Source organism: Pipra filicauda, unplaced genomic scaffold (genome assembly GCF_003945595.2).
Source record: "Pipra filicauda isolate LSUMZ 115617 unplaced genomic scaffold, ASM394559v2 scaffold98_size3848907_pilon, whole genome shotgun sequence".
Lineage (NCBI taxonomy): Eukaryota > Metazoa > Chordata > Aves > Passeriformes > Pipridae > Pipra > Pipra filicauda.
The window spans coordinates 1,904,462-1,931,618 of NW_024105186.1; the positions used below are offsets into that span (position 1 = coordinate 1,904,462).

General features: G+C 45.3%; 1 protein-coding gene across 3 annotated transcripts in view; it reads left to right on the forward strand.

The window, feature by feature from the left end:
• DIS3L2 (DIS3 like 3'-5' exoribonuclease 2) overlaps positions 1–27,157 on the forward strand; it is a 183,835-nt gene that overhangs the window by 114,513 nt on the left and 42,165 nt on the right. For all 3 annotated transcript variants that reach the window (XM_027751111.2, XM_039377985.1, XM_027751112.2), the window contains exons 13-14: positions 2,012–2,119; positions 6,635–6,868. In XM_027751111.2, coding sequence (XP_027606912.1) covers positions 2,012–2,119; positions 6,635–6,868 — 342 coding nt within the window. The remainder of the gene's footprint in view (positions 1–2,011; positions 2,120–6,634; positions 6,869–27,157) is intronic.

Here is a 27,157-nt window from a genome sequence, read left to right on the forward strand (position 1 = left end):
GAAAAGGGCATCGGAGCTTTTATTAAATTACTAGCACTTTGTTCACTGTGACCTGAACTTCAGGGTCTCATGGTGGTCACGGGTGATCTTAGGCAGGCAGGGATTTCCGATAGTCTGTAAAGCTATTTTCTCTCCTTTCTGGTGTGGGTTGGCACCACTCATGCTAAATTTATAACCTTGTGGTGCGGGTCCTCCCAGGCAGCATGGCTGAGCTCACGTACTGGATCTGTGAGTTATGAATGTACCAGTATTGTTAACGTTCTGTTCACAACTGGAATAACAGAGTTGACGGCCTTTGTGTTGTGGGAAAGAGCTTATCATAGGCTGTGTCCTTGTGACCTTCCAGCTGAACCAGGGCTGCTGATTCATGTTGTGACTCCCTGACAGTCCCAGACTGTACAGTTAACCTCTTGGCATTAGCATGCACTGCAGTTAGAATGGATTTATAGCCATCATCTGGTGCCAAACCACAAATGTGATTAAATATCTTAAGAGTCATTCCTTCAAAACAAGAGGTAAGTATAAAGTGTGTGCACTTGAGGAGAAAATGGACACCTGAGACTGTTCTTTCTTACTGGTTTGAAGAGCAGTTATTCCCCTGCATCCAGGTATCTCTGAAATCACTAAACAGGTGTCACAGAGTTTGGAAGAGCTGGGATTTGTATGCCAGTCATCTTCCTACTGGTCCTATATTTACAGGCTGGCACTCAGAGCAGTCAAAACGGAAACTAATTAAATAGCTAAATTATTTTATGGCAACCAAGTAGAGCATTTCTCTCTGTTTTTCTGGAATGCACCAGCCCACATTGCTACTCAAAATAAACAAGAGGAATAACTTGGTGGTTCTTTGAGGGCATTTACTGCCTCTTCACAAAGGTAAATAATGAGAAGGAAAATAAGAAGCGAAACTCTAATAATTAGGTTTGCTTCATTAAACAGCTGCTAAAGATTATCTTTACCGCAGACTTCGCTTGAGAAATAACTCAGGGATGGTAGAAACACTTGGAGCTGCTCAGGTTTGCTCTAACGTGAATGTGCTGAAAAGTTTAGCTTTGTTGGTGTTAGTCAGGTGAGCAATTTGTGGTTTGGTAATTCAATGTTCAGCAGCAGAAATATTGATTAGTTTTAAGGAATTAGGACATGGGTTAAAAAAATCCTGCCAGAAATTTGTGTTGACTGACATTTTGTTCAAAAAGAGTTGAACATAATAAAATAATAATTGTTCTCCATTTGGAAACACCATGGTCAATAGTCATAAAACAGGTACTTTTGTTTATCTCACCAGCATCTACGCATTCCTGTCCGTGCTGCAAAGCATGGTTCAATCTTCATTGAAGCCAAGCATGGCTCCTGTGATGCACGGGAGAAGTTTCATTTATGCTTTGCAGAGAGCAGGCTTGCATTACTTGCCTGATTACATGGTATTCAGTGGCAAAGCAAGAAACACAGTTCTCAAATCCAAGCTCTTCAGCTCTTGACTGCCAGGACCATGTTTCTTCGACATTAAGTTTCCTGATGTGCTGAGCCTTCCTCATTCTTCCCAGTGCCAAAGCGGCAGTGGGAAAGAAGTGGAAAACAAAGCAAACTTTGTGACCTTAAAGGCTGCAGAGTAAGTGTTTGCATAACCGAGGATGCAGGATGCTCCAGGATGGTTACTCCGTTCTTCAGAGGGGAGCACTGGGAATGATTCCCAGGTTGGAGACTGACAGCTGCCTCTGGTCTCATTGAGGGATGTGAGGGTTGGTGTCATGTCTGACTTCCTCTCAGTCCAGAGGGTTTGGTTTACTTACTTGTTCCGTACCAGCATGCTGTTCTCCATGTGATATAGCTCTGGCAGGGATGATGCATCCCAGAGCTGTGACGTAGCCACTCCTGCCACAGAGAATGTGATCCCGACTGTTTAGTGCATTTTCTCCTTCTGTGCATTGTTGAACCTGCCCTTTACCAACTGTTCAGGTAAGCTTGACCACACTAAAAGCTTGTGTCTCACCAAGGCTCTCTTCTCTTCCAGGTGATCCCAATGCTTCCCAGGCTGCTCTGTGAGGAGTTATGCAGTCTCAATCCTATGCAAGATAGACTGACATTCTCTGTGATGTGGAAGTTGACTCCAGAAGGCAAGGTACTTCAGGCAGCAGGCAGTCATCCTGCTAATCTGTCCTACCTTGGTGGCCGGCCCCTACTCTTGCAGAGAGAGTGGTAAAAATGCCATCCCTTAACACCCAGGTGGATAGCAAAGGTGAAAAATACTGGAGGATGTAAAACCGTCCCTGTATCTTGTCTTGCTGATGATATACTGTGGAATTTCCAACTGGACTAATCTCTCAACATGGGGGAGAAAGGAGGAATATTTGTATGAATCTCAGGAATAGAGAATGTCCTGCTCCTTGCCAGGTCACCCAACCATTTAATGTCTTGCCTGCAGCAGCAGTTCAAAGCTAATGCTTTGGGTGGTACAAGATGTGTCCCCTGACTCCAGCCCTGCCTTCACAGGCAGTTGTGCAATGCGGTGGATGTGGGCAGTATCCCTCTGCCTCTCTCTGGTAAACAGACTATTTAATTCTTCTTCAGAGCTGCAAATTACATCAATCCAAATAAAGCATGATAGCCCTTCAGCAAAGGCACAGCTACATCCTCTGCATGTGTTATTTCCAGGGAGCAGTTGTGGAAGCTGTCTGTTGCTGCAGCGAGCTGCCCTCAGCTGCCTGCCAGCACTCCCCAGGTCTTCATTTCTCTCCCTATTCTTTTCCCACACTCTTTGTAACCCTAAAATCGCTTTGGTGATCACAGGGTCCCCTCACTAACCAAGAGGGGTTAAAGACTGGCAGGACCAGAGCACGCTCTGATCACTTTTTGTTAGTTTTTTTTAAACCACAACTCTTTCTGTGGCCGCTATTGTGCCAATTTGGTAATTTTTCACAAAGATTAACTTTACTTCCTTGTTATGGTCCCAGCTGCTCTAAAGTATACTGAATCTAACTTTGTGTTTTAGCAAAATAGAGTTGCAGTCCTGATTCTGTATTTCTGCTGCAAGTCCCTGCTCTATCACCGAGGTGGATTGTATGTCTGCTGTGAAAAGTGTTCCCCTTCCTATATTCCCCTGTGATTGCTTATGAGGCCTTCTAATAGTAGCTTCTTGGTGGACCTTTTATTGACTCCGAGTCATCTTTGAACTGCTAATAGTCAAGTCTTAATTAAAATGAGCCTTTAATTACGTCTTTTCTCTTGTTCCATGCAACATATCCATTACTTGTATTCGAAACAGTGCTCAGTCCAACCATGTCTGACCAGTGAGAAAACAGGGGATCTGTAACATCTGCCTTCTGCTGGCTCAGGGAGCAGATCTCCAGAGGAGCAGTGATCTGGGCCGTGGCCATGCTGCCCCTGGGAGAGCAGGGTGCCTGTGGCCTTTTCCACAAACTGGTTTCTCCTACAAGGACTTTCAGGGTTGCAGTCTTAACTGAGGTCACTTGATGTGAATTCCAGGTGAAGACTGGAGAAGAATTTACTCTTTCCGAGAGAAGAAGTAATTGTAGGGCTTTTGCCTAGGGGGGCATTCTTTTAAGAGCTTGTATTTATAGGTGTTACTATGTCCATATCTCAGTGTAAACAGGATCACATGCTCCGCCATGCTCTGCTAGGTGAAAGGGAGGTGAGTTAAAGGCCCCAACACAGCCCTTGAACCTCAGCTGCTGGTGGAGAGCCGTGAGAGCACTGACATTGAGGACAGGATGTTCACAGAATCACAGAATATGCTGAGTTGGAAGGGAGCCACAAGGATCATCGAGTCCAACCCTTAGCCCTGCACGGGACCATCCCCAAGAGTCACACCGTGTGCCTCAGAGTATCATCCAAATGCTTCTTGAACTCTGTCAGGCTTGGTGCTGTGACCACTTCCCTAGGGAGCCTGTTCCAGCACCCAGCTATCCTCTGGATGAAGAACCTTTTTCTAATGTCCAACCTAAACCTCCCTTGACACAACTTAAGGGCATTCCCTCAGTTCTGTCACTGGTCACCACAGAGGAGAGGTCAGTGCCTGCCCCTCTTCTCCTCGCAAGGAAATTGTAGACTGCAAAGAGATCTCCCCTCACTCTCCTCCAGGCTGAACAGACCAAGTGACCTCAGTCACTCCTCATACAGCTTCCCCTCAAGGCCCTTCACCATCTCCGTGGCCCTCCTTCCTCAGAGGCTGAAGGGCACTTTATTGCACCCCAAGTGCACAGAGGTACCGTAACCCTTGAGCCTCCAAGGCAGAGCCCAGCAGCACTGCCAGAGGTGAGAGCTGCTCTGAGATTTCACTGTTCCTATTCCAAAGCAAGTAAGTCTAAAGCTTACGCTTTCCACAAGGAAAAGCCATGCAGATTCCACATTTGAATGTGACTATTGATAGCTTGTTGGGATTTTTAATTCTGGTTTTCTTTTAGAAAAATAATGCCAGGTTTAGCCTTTTCTGGAGACAGGCACTTTCTTGTTGCTATTGCTCTTGGGTTCTGAAGTTTTTCTCTTCTAGTTTTCATTGACTGTAACAAAATGTTGCCTGAGCAGCACTCCACATAGCTCCATGGACTATATAGTGGGATAGTGTGACACAATGTATCCGAAATGACTTTCCAAGGGCAGAGGCGTTAACCTTATTGTTACATCTGTGCTGTTCCTCTGAAGCAGAGCTGGGCGTTGATAGGAACGGCGTAGCACGTTCTTGTTGGGATGCAGTCAACAGAAAGATATTTGCAAACAAACAATGCAACTTTTCTTTTTAAGTTTTGCCTACTGATGTTTGAAGCACAGCCCTGCTGGTTCCTTCTAACAGTGACAAGGAAAAATTGCTTCAGTCTCAAACATCCTGTACAAACACTGTGTTTTCCAGGCTCAAAACTGTTGTCGTCAGCCAGGACGTGATACAGACACTGCCTTGTGTGGAGAAAGACCTCAGCCCCCTGCACAGCTATGCCACACCCTCAGAGAGACCTGTAGCCCCAGAGACTGTGCTGTTGGGAGGGTTTCAGCTGAGCAGCACTGGCTGCCATCACATGCTGTGCTCAGGAAGTGGATCATTTAAAGAGCAGTGCAGCCTCTTCCACACCAGAGGTTGTGTTTGCTTAATATCAGGAGATTTCTTGGGTCCAGCAGATTTCATCAGATGTTGCTGACCTACCACATATGCATCCCCCATCACCACAAGAAGCTGAACCACATTTAATGGGATGCAGCAGAGCACAGAGGAGGTGCTGCTAGCACCGTCACAGCATCTCTGTTCAGCTTTGTGGCTTTCTCTTCCTTTCTTTCTCCTTGGCTTAGAGGAAGGGACACACAGAATAACCATGAGCTGAGGGTCAGAGCACTTTACATTGCAAGATGTCGCTTGCTGCATCTCCACTGTTAGAGCACTTTTGAATTAGAAATGAGCTTAAATGCCCTGTGACTTTCAGAGCTCTGGTCTGCAGAGTTATACTGCACAGTATATATTCTGTGAGGGAGCAAGGGTATTTTTGGGATCAGTCCTTTGCTGCTAAGCAGAGAGTTTGTCTTTCTGAAGCCATGTCCTTGATGAGGCTGTCACAGAGATCTGGCTGTTCTCCCTGGGCACTGTCACTTGCAGAATTTACCTCGTCCTGTTGTGCTGATGAAGGGGTGAGGTGGCACTTGTAGCTAAGGGAGAATTGTAATTCTCCAATCATTCTCTGAGCACTTGTGCTTTGAATGGTTTATCAGAGACTGCATCTCTCTCCAGAGCCCTCATGCCAATGCTCTTGACTTTTGTCAAGCCTTCTGCCCATGTCCTTCTGCGCTTTCTCACTGGCTTGATGAGCTGTTGAATTCTTTTCTATATCTCAGCTAAAGATAGATTTTCCTTTCTCTTTTAAGACATAATTCTGAATTGCTACTTCTACATTGGTATTCTGTTAGGGAGTTTAAAATTGAGTGACTTCTGATTTAAAATAAAAGGGTGTTATAAGCAATTTATAGAATATTTTCCTTTCGATTCCAAAATAGTTTGGAAGCCCAGAAAGGTTCCTGGCTTGAGTTTGGGCCTAGGACCATAAACATGTTTAGAGAAACAAGGGATCAGTGACTTTATCTCTCCTCCAGATCCACCAAAGTCCTACTCAGGTACTTTCACAGATGCAAATCATACTCTGAGATTCTTGCAGTACTCCTGAAAACAGCGTATTTTAAGGCCAGCCCCTCGTACCCTGGTGGCCACACTTTAATTGAAGAGGTGGAATTCATTCTGCCATGTTTTGGGTAGGAGATCTGGCATGTGGGTATCTGCCTTTTGCCACTCCTGCAACCTGGTAACTTTTGACTCAACGGACTGATTTCAAGTTCTGGATTGGCTGTAGTTCTTTGGGCTCTATGAAGGAGGGAAATAAGGTAAAGAAGGGAGATCCAAGCAGTTCCCTATGTATATGCACAATATATTGTTATATATTACATCCATGTGCATGTTACTCAACGTTAGACAACCTATATGGGCAAAAGGCCTGAAGGTCTCAGTAGGACAAGATCTTCTCTTGGAGATCACAGGCAGTGGTGGGGTCTGGTGTCATTCCTTCCGGTGTTTGTACAACTTCCCAAGCTTTCGTGCACTGGCAGAATGAGTCCTCAGATCGATTTACACTTTCCAATTTTGCAGATCCTTGATGAGTGGTTTGGGCGGACAGTCATCTGCTCCTGCGTGAAGCTAAGCTACGAGCATGCACAGATTATGCTTGAAAGCCCTGGGAAGGTGTTATCACCTGAAGAACTGCCCCCTGTCTCACCTCAGCACTCAATAGCTGAGATCCAGGAAGCTGTGCTGAACCTGCATCGAATTGCCCAGAACCTCCGCAAGCAGCGCTTCGCTGATGGTGCCCTGCACTTAGACCAGGTGAGTACAGCCCCTTAGGGGGCTCCCACTCCACTGGAGCAATTTCACCTTGTACCCCCTAAGAATTTCCCAATCAGTCTAAAACTTCAAAGGGTAAAGTTAAGGGTGGATTAGAAAGGCAGGTTTGGGTGCCAATGCCTTCTTAACAGAGGCATCAAATTATGTACCAAAAGCACTAAGTTAAGTAGGATTAAAAGAAAAAAATCCCTGTTTTTTAAGGAGTGGTCCATCTTTCAGCATTTTTCAAAATCCTAAAACCCTGCTGGACTGGGTAAGTAATTCATACAGTGAAACAAATCATGATGGTGTCGTTCATTATCATGCAGTTCAGATATCCTTAGTGCACATTTCACTGTGAAAGGCTCATCCTCCACATTTATTTCTGTGCTTGCAATACTCTTGTTTTCCACAGCTTTCATAGCAGTTTTCTGTGCTGGGAAAATGGCTAACTGTTATCTAAGATAATACTTATAAGTGTTGGGTGTGTTTCAGGGAAAGAAATGCTAGTGGGGAGGTTTTCTGTCTGGGGTGATTTAAATAATCTTGTATCAGTTGTGGTATGTGTCATTTCTATTTTACAAGGAAGTCCAGATGTTTTAGGCTATCACAGCAAAAATACTTTTGCATATGATGTTTAGCTGCTCTGAGGTGGCTTCTGATAGTTTTTTTGGATGGGAGGTTCCAGTAATTTGTAGAACCCAGTGGTCTTCCTGAGCAGGAGACAAAATAATCTCTTAACATAAGGAAGCTCTATTGTTTCATTTTGCAAAATGAGCATGGTCAATATAAGGCTATTACTGAGAAAGAAGCTATGTAAGAGGTGTAAACAGGACTGTTATATATAAGACATACATTGTAACTCTTCCCTTTTACTCAGCATTGTGTTGTTGTCTCCAGTTGCAGGAAAGGTCTAATTTTAGAGAAATCGTTGTTGAGCAACAGGAGCAAGAAGTGTCTGTGATCTGTGTTCTTCCCCGACAGAGCATGTGGCTTATTCTGGCAGAGCTGCCATGAAGAGGAGGCAATGTGCTTTCCCCCATGTCTAAAATGGACAAAAAGACACACGTGTATCTTCAGTTGCACTAGAGGAGATTGGGATTTTACTTTAGGATAAAATTTCTGGCATAGGCATTGTGGTGTCTGGGGGCTATCTTGCCTACATCTGTTGTAGGACGTCTTGGAGGCTTGGTGTGGCACACCAGTGAGCCTGGAGCAAGGACATTTGCTTAGGTCCCTCCTTACTCAAAGGAAATAGTCATTCTTAAAATTATATTAAAATCATTTTTGGAAATCAAACTTCCACTTTGGACTTTCCTTAACCTCTTTTGGAACAGACACTTCCCTGTCTGAGGTTTAGCATACAATGGCGAATAAGCTGGACCTTTTTTTCCAAGCACATTCTGAATTCTGAAGGAACATAAAAGACCCAGCCTTTGCATTGGATGAGCTAACTGGGAAGCCTTGAAAGTGTCTAGGTTGGAAATCCAGTCCGTTGTGGCTGGGATCTGTGGCCCAGGAAGTTCACTTGCTGCATTCCACATGTCACTGTTACAGTGTAGTGCTGAGCAGTCACCATGTAACCCTGAGTTGAGTGCCTGTTATCAAACTAACTTTGGGGGACAAAGGTTTTAAAACAGCTGTGACATTTCCGATGGGGGGATTCAGCCAGGGTAGCATCCTGTTCCAGTGATACCCCATAAAAGATTAGCGGTGTTTTGTTTTGCTCTGTGCAGCTACAGAGGAGCCATTAAAGAGAACATATTGGAGCATCATTTGTGAGATCGGGGTTAAAAGCCACAGCTAAGGGCACCAGAGAGGGCTGATTCTTGCTCAGCCTAATTCCTAAACACTGTGATAAACTGAGTTATATCTCACAAGTGGCACTTTAAGTCTGTGCAGAATCTCTCTCCCCTGGCAAGAGTGTCAAAGTAATAGTCTTTGAGAAGGAAGCATATTTTAGATCAAGGGACACTTTCACCATACTTACTCTTTTCAAGTACTGCCCTGATAGTTGTGTTTTGATAAACTACACCCTCCCCAGCCTGTGGAGAAAGTAGTTGCTGTAAGGCCTGAGTATGAACAGTGTGTGAGGGATCGATTTGTGGACATGGCAAGCAGCATATGGCCGACAAAGCAATCTGTATCTTTTAATAAAATGGGATAACTCCCTCTGCTTTTGCTCCCCCAATTCCCTGAGTTCCCATGGACACAGCTGTACACCGTTTCCCACTTCCAGCCCCGAGTGAGCAAACAAGGGTGGGTGTGAATGGGAAATACACCTTTCTAATCACTGGACCTCTCACTGATTTCCTGTTGAGTAATGTAAATCTTGAACAATGAAAGACAAACTCCAGCAGGAAACTAGGGGCAATGAATTATCGAATTCCAAATAAATATGTGAGTGAAGGAAATGATCATCCCACAGTCTTATGGGAGGGGATGGCTGAGCGTAAATGACTCCTGTGCTTTTTTTTTCCAAGGGATGTGAGCCCTCTTCCTATACATTGCATTACGTTTGAGAGTTCTACCATGGGATCACTCCTGATTGAACAGTGACAGCTTTTTTTCTTCCTTCCACCATGCCATTTTTCAGTGTGAGGTGCTCATGTGCTTCCTGTTGGTATGAAGAAAATCATGGGGGAAAGAATCTCCCATCTTCCTTTGCCACTGGCTGTGGTGGCCCTGGGCTGGTGCTCTCCCTGTCTGCTTCAGTTTTCTCTTTGGAATGATATTGGTCTCCCCCATACTATCTCCAGTGTTATCTCTGAGGCTTCTGGCTGAGTAGCTGTTTCAGGGCCTCTAGCCTGAACACCTGTTTGGTTCCCTACACTATCCATGTAATTTAGGATTTATTCCCCAAAACAAAGAACATCTCTCAGATGAATCCATTCATGGGCATATATTTGTAATAGCAGAAATACTGGTTGGCCAGGGAGTTCTTTGGTCCTGACACAGGATGGCTCCAGTAGGATGCAGCAGTGTCAGGCTGGCTGTGCTGTGGTGAGGGGAATGTTTTCTGTTTGAATGTCACTGCTGAATTTTTATGACCTGATGTGAGAGTGGCATCTGCTTGCCCATGGTTTTATCTTTTAGCAGCAATTTTAGAAGAAGGGATCTCTGTAGTTCAAGAGATGAGGAATATATTATTTCTTTTAATAACTTAGGAATCATATATCTGGGTCGCACAGAAGACCTTGAGACATTATGGAGATAGCATACAGTCTGGAAAGCTTAGGATTTGTGGGTTTGGTGTCAGTATATATGTGTCTCTTTGGGCCTGTGTATTTTCTAATTCGTGCTTCAGTTTAGTCCTGGCACGGCAACCTTCATACCTGCAGCCCCCTCCTTGCTCCCCTCCTCAGTTCCTTTCGTGCCTCTGCAGAGGTCTGGTAATCCTGATGGGATTGCAGGGAATCCTGCTGCATTGGACCATGGGTGCAACCAGAACCACACATCAGTCGTTCCATGGGATCCAGCTGTCCCCATAGGCCCCTTCTGGGACTTTTTCCCTTGAATATGATTTCCTGTGCTCCCTGGTTCCAAATAGCAGCTGAGCTGAGTTTTAGAGGTTTAAAGACTTTCACCTTCAGTGGCTAAGGAGCTTATGAAACTTTGTCTACACAGACAGAAATTAATGTATTTCTTTTCTTTCTTATTCAGAGCTGCAGCTTTTAGATGTAAAGGCAAGAGGCCTTGTATGTGACTTTAAGAAAAAAATGTTCAGATATCTACAGTATTGTCTTCCCCCCCCAGACCTCCTCCCTGCCCAGACTGTGAAATACCACCCCTGTGCTGTCCTCTCACAGCTCCTGGTGCACCCGCTCTCTAAACTGGAGCAGAGATCTGACCTGGTTTAAAAAGCAAAGTGAGTACAACCCACAGCTTTTCTTTTTTTTCCTGGCCAGGTTACTTGGAAGTTGGATCACTTCCCCAACCCACAGCTTTTAGAAACAGTAGACAGAGAATCAGATAGAAACTTGCTTTCAACAAAAACCATGAAGTTTGCAGAAAAGCTCCTTAGCTCCAGCTTGCCTAGAGGAGACGTTCTGATAAATGGTTCTCTTTTTGGCCTCAGCAGTTTATAAATGAATCACGAGGATGGATGCCTACAGGAAGACAGGTTAAAAAGGATTTCTGTGCGTATTTAAAATGAGAATACCCCGGGATGCTGATCTGTCTCTATGACAACTGTCTGTGAGCTGAGCAATGCTTTTTGTTGTGCCGGTGATTCTGTCTTTGCCAGCACACTTATACCTGGGTGCTCAAAACATCAGCATTGACCAGAGTTCTTTGCGAGAACAACCCAAAGTGCATCTGCATTAGACCAGTTAATGACACTGAATCATTTGGTAGAATAGCTTCTCTCCTTGTTTTCTGCAAGGCAGACATTCAGCTTTGCAGGTGTATGTGAAAAGGGAAGGAATAAAAGGACAAAAATGGCAAAGATGAGAATATTACACAAATATAAGGGTTGAATTGGTAGTGAAATGGTCTCACTTCTGCTTCCTCCCAGCCTCTGTACCTTGCCACTGTCTTATCATCTGAGCAAGGGTTGCTGTTCACTGTGGGTCTCTATTGTTTTGAATAACTTAGAGGTAGTAAAAATGGTGTTATTGTAACTCTGTAGCACACCGGAGACCTTACCATTGATCCTGTCCCATGGCTGCTGGGGACAAGACCAGTGATCTTTGAGAATTGCTTTGTTTCTTTAAGGCTGATGGAAATCCTAAAGTTGTAGAACATTTCTGCCTCAGGAAACATAGGGAAACAAGTGCAGAGATCCCAAACAAACACCAGACTGTGCAGAGTGCCAGCTCCAAACCACTCAGGTATATGGCACACTGGATATAGTAACCAGCTCTGTACAGCTTTTGAAGCTCTCAGAACCAACTCTGACTACTTGATGCAAACAGCTCAAGCCATTCACACGGAAAACAAGGAGGAGGGAGGACACCGTACATGCAGGATGTGACACTGTATGTTGGGAAATTTCATATTTAGTTGTGGCTAATGGGATAGGACAGAAACACGTATTTTTAGACAGTTGCTTCTGCTAATGCTGTTTAATTGGAAATCCCAAGAACCACAGATTAATTACTATCACTATTAAAATTTTCCAATATGAGCAACTGCTGGAAATAATTATGGCAAATTGTTTTGTCATATTTCCTGCCTCGTATCTGTATAGTAAGTATTCAGGTCTTTTGTTCTTGCTACGTGAAAGTAATAAATATTTCTACCCTGGTTAAACAGCCATTGTGTGCAAAATACAATATATTAGTAAATGAATGGAAGACCCTTTTGGTTGGGAGAACTGTTTACATGGGACAGCAAAGGGCTATAGTACTGCATAGAGCTCAGTTCACTGAGTGTGCCTATGTTTGCCCTAATAGCATGATCTGAACGTATGTATTAAAATGCTTTTGGGACAGAAAGGTCACCCTGGATTGAGTACTCCCTGAAGTGATGCTTAGGTTTTCTGTCCATGGCTGCTGTATGTGCTACCCCTGCACACTCTCAGTGCATGCACCTTTCTGGGGAGGAGTAAATGGCTTTGCTCCAGCCCCTGACTCTTGGCTGCATCTGTTGGCCAGTCTCAAAGAGAAAGTCATGGTGTTCATCGCCGAGGATGTAACGTTGGTGCCAAATTCATCTTGGATTTGGTTCCCTCAGGATAGATTGAGGTGTGTACCTGCTTGTGCACTTGCTTTTGCCCAGGAGAAAATCCCAAAGGCCCATTTATAAAATCCTGAAAACTGCCCTGATACCTCCCTAAAGAGGCCGTTACAGCAACTGTGCATGAACGTGACAGCAGAGGCAGGGTGGGCTGTATGTACAGTGATGTAAGATAAATGGAAGCTCAGACTGACAAGGAGCTTTCACTATTCACTTCCTATCACAATTCCACCATTGTCTGCTCTTTCTCTTTGATGTCTGGCTAAAGAGACATCACTGAAACCCAGAATGGGGACAGCAGGTGCTATACGATCATTATGGACAGTTGCTTATACTGTGATACATAAGGCAGCTGGGAGAATGTTGGATGTATTTGGAGATTAATTTCCTTTGGGGATTTGATGTCTTTTGCATAGTCCCAGTTAATATGTCAAAACGAGCATCTGAGGCCACAGCTTCCTACTGGTGGATGCTGCCTTTCCTTGCAGGAGTAACTGAAATGCACGTGCAAAAGTGTGTCAGCAAAGTAGGAATGATTTTCAGCATGCCTTTCCTACAGTACCACAGAGGAACATGGTACTTGACAGGCAAATGTGAAGTGTCACTGTTGTCGTCATAAGCAGGTGATGGCTCAGGTCAGGCAGTTTGAGGATCCATACAGGACAGAGGCGTTGCAGGATCGTGTTATGGAGGGGATGTGTGTTGGCTGAGCATCCCTCTGCTCGCATGGAGATGTTTGCACTGCCAGTAGGTTTTGAAGTATTTTGATTAAATTAGGATTTTGAAGTGGAAAGCTCTCTGAATCTAATCTTTTGCCCTGGGATTTTAATGAAGTCTTCCCAGGGGTGTGAGTAGGATTGATGTCCTCGCACATGTCCCGCCGCTCCCCGATCGTTCTTTTAGAGCTGAGCAGCTGTGTCCCAGCAGGAGCAGGTGGTGAAGTGGTCGAGCTGGCTCCGGCAGGAGGGGAGGGTCGGACGCTGGAGTACAGGGCTCGGCTGTGGAGCATCGTGCTGGGAGCCACTGCAGCCAGATGTCTGGGCAAGCACAGCCAGGAAGGAGCTCCCCACACAGTGGTGCTCTGGCATTAATTTACCATCAGTAATGCAAGAGTGGATTATGACTTTATTCTTCCTGGACTAAGTATTCCAGCCACTAGCTCAGATATTCAAGTCCTCTGGTGATGTACGAGTGGTTTTCTTCTAAACAAACACAGCTTAACCCTTGAGTTTTATTAAATCTACACAGACCTGCAAGCTGAGAAAATTCTCCATAAAAAAGAGCTCTTATGGTTTAATTTTGAGATGCTGTTTGACACAGCAACAGTGTCAGTTGTTCTTTCATCTCCTAGCCTAAGAGCAAGTATCAGAGGGGAGGCTGGCTCCATCCTTCCAGACAATGGGTATGGCATGAAGAGGTGAAGCAGTTGCCTGTGCTCACACGGTGTGTTGGTGGCAGAGCTGGCAGGTCTGATTACCAGACCAAGTCCAGCACCTTAGGCCAAGGCTGACCATTCTCTTCCTCTCACGTTTATTACTGACAGCTTTTGAATAAAAACTGTTGCTTTTCTGTTTCTGCTGTGTATTGCTGGCCCATTTAAGGACATGGGTTTTTTTCATCCCTGTCCCCAGCAGATACATCTCACAGTGCAGAGCAGAGAACCAAGGCACATCAGCACAGAGGGCTGAACTGTGGCCAGCACGTCTCTGCAATGCAGAAGCAATTGGTGCGTTTCACAAGTGGCCTCTCTCTCCAGTCTTTTCAGATCTCAGGCTTTACCCATGTGTGCCAGGATCAAGACAATGGGCTACTATCCCATGGAAGTCTCTCTTGCTTGCGTGGGACAGAGTTGCAGTAGGCAGTACATCATCAGACCTTCCAACCATTGTAGAAGGGGGGTAAGCTGGAAATCATCACATGCTGACCTGCAAGGAAGGTTGAAGGTGTTTGCAAGTACTGCAAATTCACACATGAAGTACACATCTCTTGGTTTCCTGGATTAGCTGGACACAGATGGATCTTGCCCTTGCTTGTGGCTGCCTGGGGTCACCCGCACACAGGGACCTCAGGGAGCACCAAATAGCGTTTCTAGGGGAAAGAGAGGTCATCTGTGGTGGGTGGTGGCTTAGTGTGATGGAATGTGTCCCAAACATGAAGCTGATAGCTCAGCTGAACAGAGGATTCAGTGCTTGATCCAGCTGAGCAAGCCACTCACTGGTATTTTTGAGGTTGGTAGGGAGAGAATTAGTGGCTTCTGCTGGCTATATTGGAAGAGATTCAGGATGGAAGAACTGGTTCTTAATGAAGCAGAAACAAACTGGTTCTTCAGTGTCTCTGATAGAAAGATAGATAAACTCTAGAAAAACATGTGTTTGTGTAGAGGTGCAAGTAGGGTGAGTGTTTGGAGGAAATTCTCGTTTTGCATTTTCTGCTGAAGAAACAGTCCTTGCTCTGAGAGTCTTGCCCTCCAGTTGATGGTGGTTTTCTTCCCTGGTGATGAACAGACGTCATCAGAAAGTCTCTTGTTGTTCCAGATTCTGTTTATCACGTATTTGAACAGAGGCTTGACAAGGGTTTTTTTCAGGTATTAATTATAGTTGACTGCATGGCTAATCCATCATCCTCTTTAGATGAAGTCACTTGGTGTTGAGTGATGTAACTTCAAATATGATCAGTCTGCCATAGGTGAAGATGTAGCAGCTCTTTGTCAGAGCCATTTCGGTTTCACCCAATGGTATATGGAAGAAAGGCTAATTGTATAATGACAAAAGACAATGTTTGGAAGGAGATGAAAGATTTAGACATTACAGTTCTGTGATTTCTCATTTCAATTCCAAAGTGAGAAGGGAAAAAATTCTTGCTTTCCATGACCACAATTCATTTTATCAGGTGTTTCTGGGCAGGATCACTCCTTCTGAGTCCTGGGATGTTTTATCTTTTGTGATCCATAGCATACAGATGCTGAAGTACAAAGAAGCTCAGAAAGCACCTGTGGTTTTCACAGCCCTCTGAAATGAGACTACAAAAGCCTTATCCAAGATACCAACAGCTGAGCTGAGGATGGAGCTGATCCTGTCCCGTCTGAGAAAGCCAATACCTGCTGAAGTCCACTTGTGGATTTATCTTTAAACATTCCAAGTTCAAGCTTACATCTTCTGAAATTATATGCCCTGCTAAAGTTTGTGGTGATTCATTTGGAGTACATTTTGTTGAGCAACCTCTTGGGTTTGTTTTGAAAGCAAGTGGATTTGAGTCTGTCTTTAGAAGTCTGGATCATTTATCTTGCCCTTTTCTGCATCTTCACGTGGCAACAGGGAAGATTTTTAAGCAAACTAACATAGTTCAGAGTGTGGATTTCCCCTAAATATGGAATTGCATAAAATGGGAGCTTGAAGCATGACATCTCAGATAAAGTTGTTGGTCCACATTCCACTTGTTTCTGAGATTTGTCCATAGTTGAGATTTAAAAAAGTCCTCCTCCTTTGTGCAGTGCTTCGTTTGTTTGTGGGAGACACTGTGATTCCCTGGTGCTTCTTGCTTCCATCTTAAGGCACAAACACCCATCTGTCCCCAAAGATGAGTATTCACAAGTTGTTGTGTTGTCTGCACCTTAAACCTGCCAGCACTATTAAACTTTGCCCTCTGAAGGAAGCACATTCCCGGCTTGGATCTCAGCTGATAGCAGATATCTTGCATTTGTGCTAATTAGCAACCAACTAAGCTGGGCACAGTCCACTGCCCATCTGTGATGGGCTGTCATTAAATTGATGGTCACATGAAAACTGTACGAGAGGTAGCGAGAAAGTAGCGTCACGAGTTCGTTGGACTAGAGTGGTGTGAGGGACTCGAGACACTGTAAGAAACCAGCCACAAAAAATCCCTGGGAAGGGGTTTTGTAGGTAATTCCTTTAACTGGACTTGAAAAACTTGTTTCTGTCACAGAAATACAAACTAACCAAGCAGGCAATGATGCTTGTTTAAAAAAAAAAAACAAACAACCTAGCCCGAATACAACAAAATTTAATTTATGCCTTCCTTGACAATTGAAGTAAACTGGCCCCGATGGGTTTGATCCATCTGATCCTGCAGAACCTGGGGCATGCAGAGCTGTAGCTTATTGGGTGTCTCATGGCAATGCTGAGAAATTTGCAGTCTCATGAGTCAATGGGAGGTTTTGCATTAGCTTTATGGTTGCAGTTTCACCTCAATTTCAAGGTCTCTGTTTTAATCTCAAGACTCTCCTTGTTTTTCTGAGAAAAAATCCCACTGATCCAGCAAGCACTTTACTTCTGATTAGCATATTAGAGTAGAAGCTGACCCACAATACCAGGAAATAAAATGCTTAAATAGCTAAAATGGGATTTTAAAAAAATGCAATTTATTAAATGATTTCTGGGTTGGTGATGTGTTTAGCAGGTATAGAAGGCAGAATGAACTAAAACAGGCTTTGGCATTTCAGAAAGTGAGTCATTTTTTCTGTTGCATCATGTATAAACTTTTCTCTTCTCATGTATGTATGGTTGAAATTACTTTGAGGTTTTGAATTCTCACTTCAGCTCTCTGTTTTCTATTATTTTCAAACATTACTGAAAGTGATGGTTGATAGTCTTTAATACTGTGCTTGCTTTGCCTTTCTCTGTAGGTTTGTTTTTTTCTTTAAGAAGACAGTGGGCAGCATAGAGGTGGTTAAATGAGCTGGGGAGTTACTGGTTTCTCATGTTTAGGTAGGAGTAAGAGGTAGGTGTATTGATGGATCTATAACATTGTGCCAGGGGGAGCTGCTGACAAATAGCCTTTACCCTTGGGGACCAACCTTGAAATCCTTTTGCAATTTGGTCATCTCTTTTCAAATTCTCAAGAGTTTATAGAGTTTCCTTGAAATCAGTTTAAAGACCGGCTGTGACAGCAGACAGATGTGTCTTTCCTTAAAAGAGTGCAAACCAGCATTAAACCCTCGGAGGTTCTCTATGCTGGAGGAATGCTATTGCTCAGAGTCCCAGGAGTTTTAAGATAAAGACTGAGCAGACAATGAAGACTGGGAGATGCCAGATAGAAATATGGTGTCTAAATGGAGTTTCCATAGGTCAGGCCCAGAACAGAAGCCAGTTGGTCTCCACATGCCAGGACCAACAGGATGTTGTACATGCTTTTTGGGATGAAGAAACACTGCAGACAGAGGTGTGTTAAAGCTGCCCTTGTGTGCCTACTTAGTAGGTAGAAATGGATACTCCTCTGAGGTGAACTCCATGGCCACCTTTCTTTTGAGTTCACAGCTACCATCCTCACCTGGGCTCTGCAGGGGAGAGAGGACTTGCCATATCCCCCAAGCAGTTGGGCAAAGTAACATCACCTGGGTGTCATCCCTTCAGGAAAGAACACCTGACTTCCTTGGCTTGGTATGCTGCCAGACCTGATCATCCCTCCTCTTGCTATTTGACAGGTTGCTGTAGCTTGCTTAGGACCCTCGCTTGGGACCCAGGATCAGTGGTTTTGCTACAAGTAGCCTTTGTAAAAGTGGTAGCACAGCGATGGGTACAAAACATAATTCAGAGGAGGAAGACTTGCTGCTGCAAACAGCTCAAGCAGCCAAGAAATGGGTGCCACCACAGGCTTTTCTTTCAACCCTCAGTAATTTTTATTCTGAAAGAGTTATGTTTGGGGAAGGGTTTTTTGTTTGTCTGAAGTAAAGAAAAATAATACCCTCCTTCGTGGAGCTGCTGCCTCCAGTGCTTTTAGAACTAGTGTTCTAGACCAGCAGCTGCCTGGTCTATTTTGTCTCATTAGAAACCGGCTTGATCTTCAGTCTTGACAGATCCCATGAGAGTCTAAGAGATCTATTAGAAGGATCCAAGGTGAGTCTGTGGTATGAGAGGGTAGGAATCTCCCAGCTTATTGAATGTCAGCTGTGACAGTGCAGTGCCTGGGGTGTGCTGTTGCAAGACTTGAGCTGCAATTATGGCATCCTGGAAATGTAAAACTAGAAAGGCTTTAGGAGATGATCCTTTCGTTTTCCTGGCAGTATCAAGAGCTCAGCTGGTGGCAGTCCTGCATCAAGTTTGTTGTTGCTTCGTAGCTGCTGAGACCTGTGTAGCCAGAGTGAGTTCCTCCTGGGGTTATCTCCATGACTTTCACCCCCCAGCCATGCAGATACAAAGTGTGTGAAAGAAGTTGCCTTTGGGCCTGTCCCTCACGTGTTCCCAGTTAGTCATTGCCTGGAATCTGAAATACTAAAAGCCTGCAGAAACCGTGCTAGGAACTCAGCTGAGTGTGTCAAGGTCCTCTGGGGTAGAGTTCAGCAGTCTGAAGGGCTCACCTGATTATGGCAAGGTCATCATGCAAGGTGACTCACACGAGATTATCTTTGATGTCACTGAGTGTTCCTTCCTGTTACAGTCCACAGGACAACCTGCTGGCTGCATTGTGATAGGGTTTTACTGGATGGGGCTGCAGAGCAATGCTATGGTGTGAGATGCCCTCTTGTGCAGTCCAGGCAGCACAGCTCGATGCTCCCATGGCTGGTGGCATCTCCAGGGACGAGTGGTGTGGCTGGTTGACAACCAGTGTGGGTAAAGCGTAGCAGGGATCTTTGCTTTTCAGTTTTAAGTGGGGATTTCAGCCTTAGGTTGGGTTTATGGAAAGCAGTGTGAGGTTTGGTTTAGAGAAGAGAAGAAAAAAAAATCTTTTCAAAAAAGCAATTTGTTTCTGCTTTCTGTGAGAGAGGTTTCCAAACAGACTTGGTCAGTTCTGCAGTACGATCAACAGGACTGGAAAAAAATACCAAGTGAAGTAACACAGTGGCTGTGGTAAACATGAACTGGGGCCTTGGAAGTAGCTAATGGCATACCACAAAAGAGTCTCCTTTCACCCACCCTGGGCTGTGCCAGCAGCAAGCACTGCCAGCACTGGCGTCTAGCAGAGGAAAGCATCATTTGGCTCCATTTTGGATTTCATTACTCTTCCTGCACTCCCTCCTGCTCACAGCAAAAGCCTTTCCAGTTGTAAAGAAGTGAATTAACTGCCTTCGTGTCAGTGATGGATGAGGCGCTTTCTCCCCCTTCAAAGGGGCAAGCCGTGCCGGTGAATGTGGGCCAGCGGAGTTGAAAAGTCCAAGCGGAACAGGAGAGCCCGTGTGGTGACCCAGCTGTCAGGCAGGACACCCTGGGGACGGCTCCCGCCGGTGCCCTGCGAGCAGGGGAACAAAAACTGCTCTCAGTGCGCCTGCTCGGCCTCAAGGCTCTTTTTTTTTTGTCCTTCTTTCAATGGACTTGGGCACATCCCTTAACACTCAGCAGCCTTTTTTGCCGGGTTCACGGAGCCTCAAAGGCTTTCACAGGGTGCTCAAAGGAGGGTTAGCACACTGGTACTTGGGAGATCTCCTTTCAGGCGTCCATGGCTAATCATATTAAAGGTGACCTCGTGGGCAGTGCTTTCCATTGTTGCCATATGTTTTGTCCAGTGCTTGAGTGATGTTGTGCATTGGAATGTATTCATGCATCGCCTAATTTAATCACCAGGCTTAATCCCCTCTCCCGTTCTACGCTCTTAGAATTTACTGGCTCCTTTCTAGCCTCCTGTGCATTGTCTGGATCTCCTTCACAAGCTAATACTGATGCCTGGAGATATTTTTATTTATTTATTTACTTTCAGAATGTATTTTAAAAATATAATCTCAACCACAAACTCAGCAACCTCTCCAAAGGGAGAGCAAGCGCAGTGGATGCTCTAGCAGGCTGATCCTTCTTCTCTGTGATCTTTTTCTTCCAGCTTTTCCATGGAGAAATTAAGGATTAGGCTCATGAGTTTAAAAAAACCCAACAAAATACTACGAATGGAAAAATGACGGGGAAAGCAGTGTGTCTCCTTTTAATATTGTTGGAATAAATAACTAATTTTAAGAACTTGACTGTCTCTGTAAAATATGATGTTGGTTTCTGCCTTTAAAACTTACCACTTTGGTATGGACAACTCCTATTCCAGGGCTGACTGGACAAAATTAACCCAACAAAGCCCCAGGTCCATCAAGCTGGGGAACTGGAAAGCCTGATTTATGCAAGACTACTGCAAAAACCAGAGAGCTCTGCAAGAGCTGCTGTGCTCCACGGGAGTCAGACATTTCTAGGGAGTGGGGCTCTGCAGAATGTCTTTTAAGGATAATTTCTAAAGATTTTTCCAAGATTTCCCTGCCCCAGCTGATGCTGCCATGTGGAGGGGTATATAAAAATGGGAATTTGAGATTCAGTTGTGTTGTGACTTGCTTTAGGAGCGGATGGGAATAGTCCTGGCAAGTGAAGGCTGTGATGAGATTTTAGGATGGTACATGATCAGGTTGCTAGTATGCTGAAGTCCCAGGGGCAGGAAACCTTACACTTGCTGAGGCAGATTGTTAAATAAACCACCTTATGCTTTGGTTCAGCTCTTAGATTGTCTTGCTCTGCATACAGCGTGCTGGTACCCACAACTCTTAACAGTGGACTATATCCTGGATGTCTTTGAAACCTTAAACATGGATTGTACCTGAATTACAGCTTTGAATTTCCCTCTGTGTTTGTGTATGCACGTGCACACACAAGATCCTTGCAGCCAAATTCTCACGCATCTTACTGATCTTCTGTGACTGTTATGTTTTGGGTTTGATAGGAAGAAGGAGTGATGACGTAGAAGATTGCAGGTTTGTGACTGGTTTTAAAAATAGTTTTCAAATATTATGTATCTTCATTTTGAAGAAATGCAATACTGCTTGGAAACCACAGCTACTGAACATAAACCATGTCGAGCCCCTTACATATGTTAAATAGCAATGTGGAACAGAGAGTTGTAACAGCCTGCTGTGCATTAACGTTGGAAGAAGATCACTGATCCTACCCCTCACACTCCAACCCAGGGACTGACAGCAGCGTCATGGACTCAATTTGGCCCTGCAAAAATGCTTTACAGTTTACACCTCACCTTTTCAGCGTGAACCTTGCCAGAGCCCTTTCTGAAGCGCCTACATGCAGAAATTGCTTCTCTGCTGAAGCGCAGCCGTGTTGGAGCTGGAGTAGGACAGCTGGCTGTGGGTTAGCTGGAGGGCAGGGTGCCCGTCCCGCTGCCAGCGGGGGCGCTGAGACAAGTCTCCTGGCCCCCATCCACTCCTGCTTCCTTCTTTCTCTGTGACAGAGGAGCTGCGGGGTCCCTAGGAAAGTGTGAGCAGGAGCAGGTCGTTGCCAGAGGAATTCAACTGAGCCACAGCCAGCCCCTTCCCAGGGGAGCCCAGCAGTTGCGCTAACAGCAGCAGCTCTTGCTGTCCATGGGAATGGGCAGGGATGTCCTTGGAAAGCTTCAGATCTCCTGCTTGTGCACTGAGCAACCGTGCTTAGACATGCCATGAGATTTGCTGAAGTAAGAGAAAGGAGGTCATGGCACCCACCTCTGCCTGGGGAGGAGGGAGTCAGCACTGCCATAGTGGGGTGAAGAATGGTGTTTTCTGGCATGCAGTGTTTGGGAAGATGCTCTGCAGAAGACAGTGGGCTGAGTGTGTATGGCAGGAGATGCCTTCCCATCTCCGTGCTGCTAACAGTGTCGGAGGAAAAGGTTTGGCCAAGGACACAGCGCAGCTGCCTGCACTCCTGGCAGGTTGTAACATGCTGCAAGAAAGTCCAGATTATCCCCAGAGAATGAGCAAAGCTGGAGTCAGCAGTGGTAGGCCTGGACTTCAGGACTGCCAGGTATTTCATAGCATCACCCCAAGGGATGGGGGAGAATGGCATGTCTGTCAAACTGAGATCAGCACGGCGTGATCAGGGTATTCTGAGTCTCACAGTTCCAGCTCCAGTTTAATGGCAGATATAACAACCTAGAAATACTGTTGTGATCTCTCTTGTTACCTGGCAGAGCTCTTATCGCTGTGGCACAGGGGCTGTTCATATTTTAATGGGTTTATCTCTTGTATGGAGGGTATTACAAGCTTTCATCTGTCTTCAGTGCGACTCTACGGAAATCCCTCCAGGCATGAGGCAGTACCTGGGTGCTGAATTAATCTGTGCTCCTGGATTCTCACAGCTCTATTAGTGGCTTAGCAGGGGAAGCAGTTAACATTAACAAACTTAAGAAAATAGGATTTGCTGTGTTTGATCTGCCCTTGGCTCCGTGTATCCTCCCAATAGCAGTGACAAAGACTGGGCACGTTATGGGAAGGCACACAATAGTCATAGGGAAGACACAAGATAGGCTGATTTGTAAAATGTGTAGCAGCATCCTCCAGAGCTCATGGGGTGGGGGAAAGTTGTGCTGTAGTCAGGTGCAGTAAAAGACACCAAACCATTTTTCCTCCTGCCACATACAGAGACATCTGCACCCACGGCTCTTACCTTGCATTTCCCAGTGACTTGAGGCATTTGAAGACAGCACAGTGTCATGTCCTCCTTCAGGTAACCACTGCCATGTGCTCTGTCGCTGGCATCCATCAGGTGCTGGATCTGCCCTCCCTTTGGGAGCTGCCAACTTCTGCAATGCTGTTCCCTACTGACTGTGGGCTCTCACAAAATAGCAGGGCCAAGTTAAAATTCAGGCTGCTTAAACCTGGGGTCGGTAAGTTAAGACCAGTTTTCAGGCATGCTGTCAGGTGTGTGAAATAACAGCACTTGGGGATAATGACCTGTTACCTCTACTACCCTCTAATAACGACATACCAAGCAGTGACTTTAGCGAGGGTTTCTACTTGATTGTGTCACTTTTCATCTAGTGCAAAAGTGGAGCACAGCGATTGCTTTTCCTAAGTCTTCAGGCTCTTACTTAACCGTTTTGGGACAGAAACACCTTTGGGATCTCTTTCTGACCAGGCTTTGCTTCTCTCTATCAGATCAAGATGGCATATACATAGATTTCCACACTGCCCAACCTGTGACAAAGCTGGTGTAGGTCCCACAGACCCCTCAGGTCCTGCCTGTGACTGACCAATTGGGCTACAGGTGCTGTGACCGCACAGAAAAGCCCATTTCTTTGGCTGCTGGCACTAGTCAGCTTAGGGGAAATTTTACATCAGCTGTACCCCAAAAGTTCCTCTCCTTGTTAATAGTGAGAAATATTTCCTTTTTTTCATGGTTACTTTAACTCATTTGGTTTGTCTGTTTGCTCCAGGATTTTCGGAGCAGTGGTGGTGTTTGCTGCTCTGCCAGCCCCTGGTGGACGAGCCAGGGATTATGAGGCCCAGGGCCTCTCTCAGTCCTGGGTGTCAGTGGGTGCTGCTGGTGTCATTCCCCCCTTCTCTGGGCTCTGCATGAACTGCAGGTGCTTTGGAAGTGTAGTGTCAGCAGCTCCATTTTCCATCTCTCTTCTCATGCAGCAGACCCTGGTCTTGCCTGTTCCTGTTCGCACCAGTTACAGGTCCCTGTGCTGCTCCCTGGCCTCTGACTGTTTGCCTCTGATCTCTCCTGGGGAATTTTAACCCTCTGATAAGGTACATGATGTCCCAGTGCTGCCCTCCAGCCATCAACTTATTCATGGACAGGGAAACTTCACTTGCCATCAACTCTAATTGCTTTGAGTATGGTCAGTCCTGCCTTCCCAGGAGTCTCTGAGGTTGTTTCAAATTCCTGATTGCAATCTAGCATCTTACTAGAGTCTTGATCGTCCTTCTCTCCCAAATTCCTGCTTTTGTAAGTGAATTTCCATCTCTCTCCTGTGAAGAAGAGACCATTGGGACTGGGCAGGACATAACTGTGTTAACTGTCCCGCTAAGACTGTAGTGATCATCAGTCTTCAAAATGCAAGAATGTTCTTGCAGCCCAGAATCTCTCATCTCTATTGAGGCTGGCAAAGCCCAGCTTGTGAGGGCTTTTTTATTGCACAAGTGAAATCAGTGAAATTGTCTTTTGTCAGAGCATGGACGGGGCTGGGAGAGGTGCAAGAGTCAGGAATAGTTTAAGGAGAGCCTGGGAGACAGGCTCTGAGTAACAGAAAACTAAACGGCCAAGCAGCAAAAGTTGGCATGTATCTCGTTAGTGTCACAGGTTTTTTTATGTGGCATTTCCTAGGGATGTTTTGCTTCCATTTTCAAATTGATGTATGTGTAGAAAATACTTCTAACTTCATTGACAGTTCTCTAGTGGTCTAGGGCATGTGGTGCAGTGTCACAATTTGTTAGCTTCTGAAGAAGGTATTTTTAATCCACAAATTTAAACTCTTTGCAATTGTATAATCCGCATTTTAGTTCTGTGGTTTCCTAATCGTGCATCTAGAGAATGAGCTCATCCAGTTTATAAAATGAACGGAAGTATTCAGCTCTTCTTTCTAAATAAATCTGGATCCATTTCTTTGTGGATTGCGTCCGAAACCTCCCATGCGGGCAAGTGTGAATGCTTAAAAATAAACTGATTTGCAGTTTATATTTTTGCCAAGTGGTGAAAGTTGTCTCGTGCCCTGTCTTTCCCAAAAGGCTCTCCAGCTTTGACTTGCAACTGTGAAATAAAAGCCAGCTTGCCATTTTGATGTCAGCACTTGCCCTGATCTTTGCAAAGGATCCAGCCACACTCCTTTCTGGGTCTGCTGTACTGCCTGATCACCTCTAGTAGAGGTTTTGGGGCCACTAGACATCAACAGGGCAGCCCTCTTTTGTGCTAGAGAATATATGTTGGTGACTTCACTCCTGTGATGGGAAGACCCAAGGGTCCTCACTGCATCCCAGGGCTGATACTTGGAGAGCAAGACCTGCTGCAGCCTGTGGGATAATTTAGTTTATTGTGGCTTTGGGTCCCAGACTGGGAACCTCTGGGTTTCCAGATTAATTTAAGGGGCAAGAGCTATCTGATATCTTACATCTTCCATGTCAGGGATTCGCTGGCCTTGCATATGTTTTATGCAGTTATATGATGCAGGCAGCAACAAAGTAAATGATAAGGATTTTAAAATAGTCACCTGAGATTAGCTCAGTTGCTTAGAGCATGGTTGTGGGTTTGATCCCCGTAGGGGCCATTCACTGAAGAGTTGGACTTGATGATCCTTGTGGGTCCCTTCCAACTGAGAATATTCCGTGATTCTGGGAGTGTATCACCTATAGAAGTAAGCAGAGGCATTCAGACCAGAGTAATACCCCAAATGAGCTTCAGCTCCTTTTCCTAGGCTGGGTTGGGGTTTGGCTCGACATTATCCTTAGCCGCATGTGTGGATCTTGTAGCTTGTTAAGAAAAGTAGTTTGCTGGCTAATGTACTGAGGACACAGGGCAACAGAGATGGCTTTGGGAGCCTCCCAGAGAATTTAAACCTTCACCTGGAAATTGTGCATTTAGGAGTGGGGAGAAGGAGTCTCTCTGAGGAGGTAATAGGTGTGATTGTATCAGTTTCGGACCAGTTCACGACTTCCAACCAATAGCAACAGCAGTCCCATAACAAGGTGCTGAGATTGGCCAAACATTTGCTGTCTGCAAAGCCAAAAGGAAAGGACTGCTCCAACCCAGTGTGAGAGGTGACTAGTTAAGCTGGTAGTGAGTTTCCTTGTCTTTCCTCTTTTTCCACTGTAGGACTTTTGGTCTGTCCTTTATTACCCCCATCCTATCCTTACCACATGTTCTTCAGCCGCTACCCAGGGTCTTTCTCCAGCAATTTTGAGCTGCAGCACAAATAGAAAAGCTCATGGAAGAAGTGCTTTGGTCTCAAGAGCAGCTTCTTTAAGTGAAAACACAGCTGTGAGGTTTGCAGCCTGCGCTTCTGTAAGGGCTCGTCCAGCCAGCACAGCCAGCACTGCTGCAGTCCTTCCAGCACGCAGGAATTGGGAAATCCATTGTGAACAAGATTGAGTTTGATGGCCTGCGTGGAGGCAGATGGATGTATTTTTAAGGGACAAGGTGCCAGAAAACTCTGTGATTACGTTACTGGAGCATGGCTCGTTTTTTGTGGTTTTAAAAGTGAGTGTCAGGACTTCAGGACTATTTTTTTTTTTGGGTCAAACCCGAAGTTTGGGCGGGGCATGAAAACCTGCTTGATGAGTAAGTTTATTCTTAAAAAGCTTTCTAGAGCTTGCTGGAGAGGGGAGCCTTTATTCCAAGAGGGAGCAGCTACCAGTCTTTTTGGACTTCCATGCAAATAGGGTTAAAGTTGAATGAGTGCCAAGGGTAAAAAAGAACCCTGGCCTTTCAGGAGACTGTTTTTAGTGTAATCTTTAGATCAAGTTCCCTGGTTTTTGTCTTGGAGGCTCATGTTCTGCCTTGCTTCATTGCCCTGGGTGAACTCCTTCTGCTTGAATACCCCATCACATCAGTGGAATTACCTTGAACAGTTCTAACCAAGGCTGGCCAGAGCGTGCCCTTACATTGCCCTACAATTGGGACAACTGAAGTCTTTGACCTGGTTATTTGGCTGAACTGATAATACCTCCCTGATACAGTGCATGTGTAGAGAAAACTTTTCATCTCATGACGAAGGTTTGCTGCTCAGAGCTAAGGCTGGGAACGGGGGGATCCAAGCCAAACCATTTACTCAAGGGGCATGCAGAATTTGCCCAGTCAGGTCAGGATAGGTACTGGCAGCGTTTCAGCAGCCAGGAGAGTGCTCCTCATGCTCTCTTCTTGTTGGAGCTACCAGGCTTTATTGCATGACTGAACCCCTAACTACTGCAGGCCTAAAACATTCTTTAAAATGAGG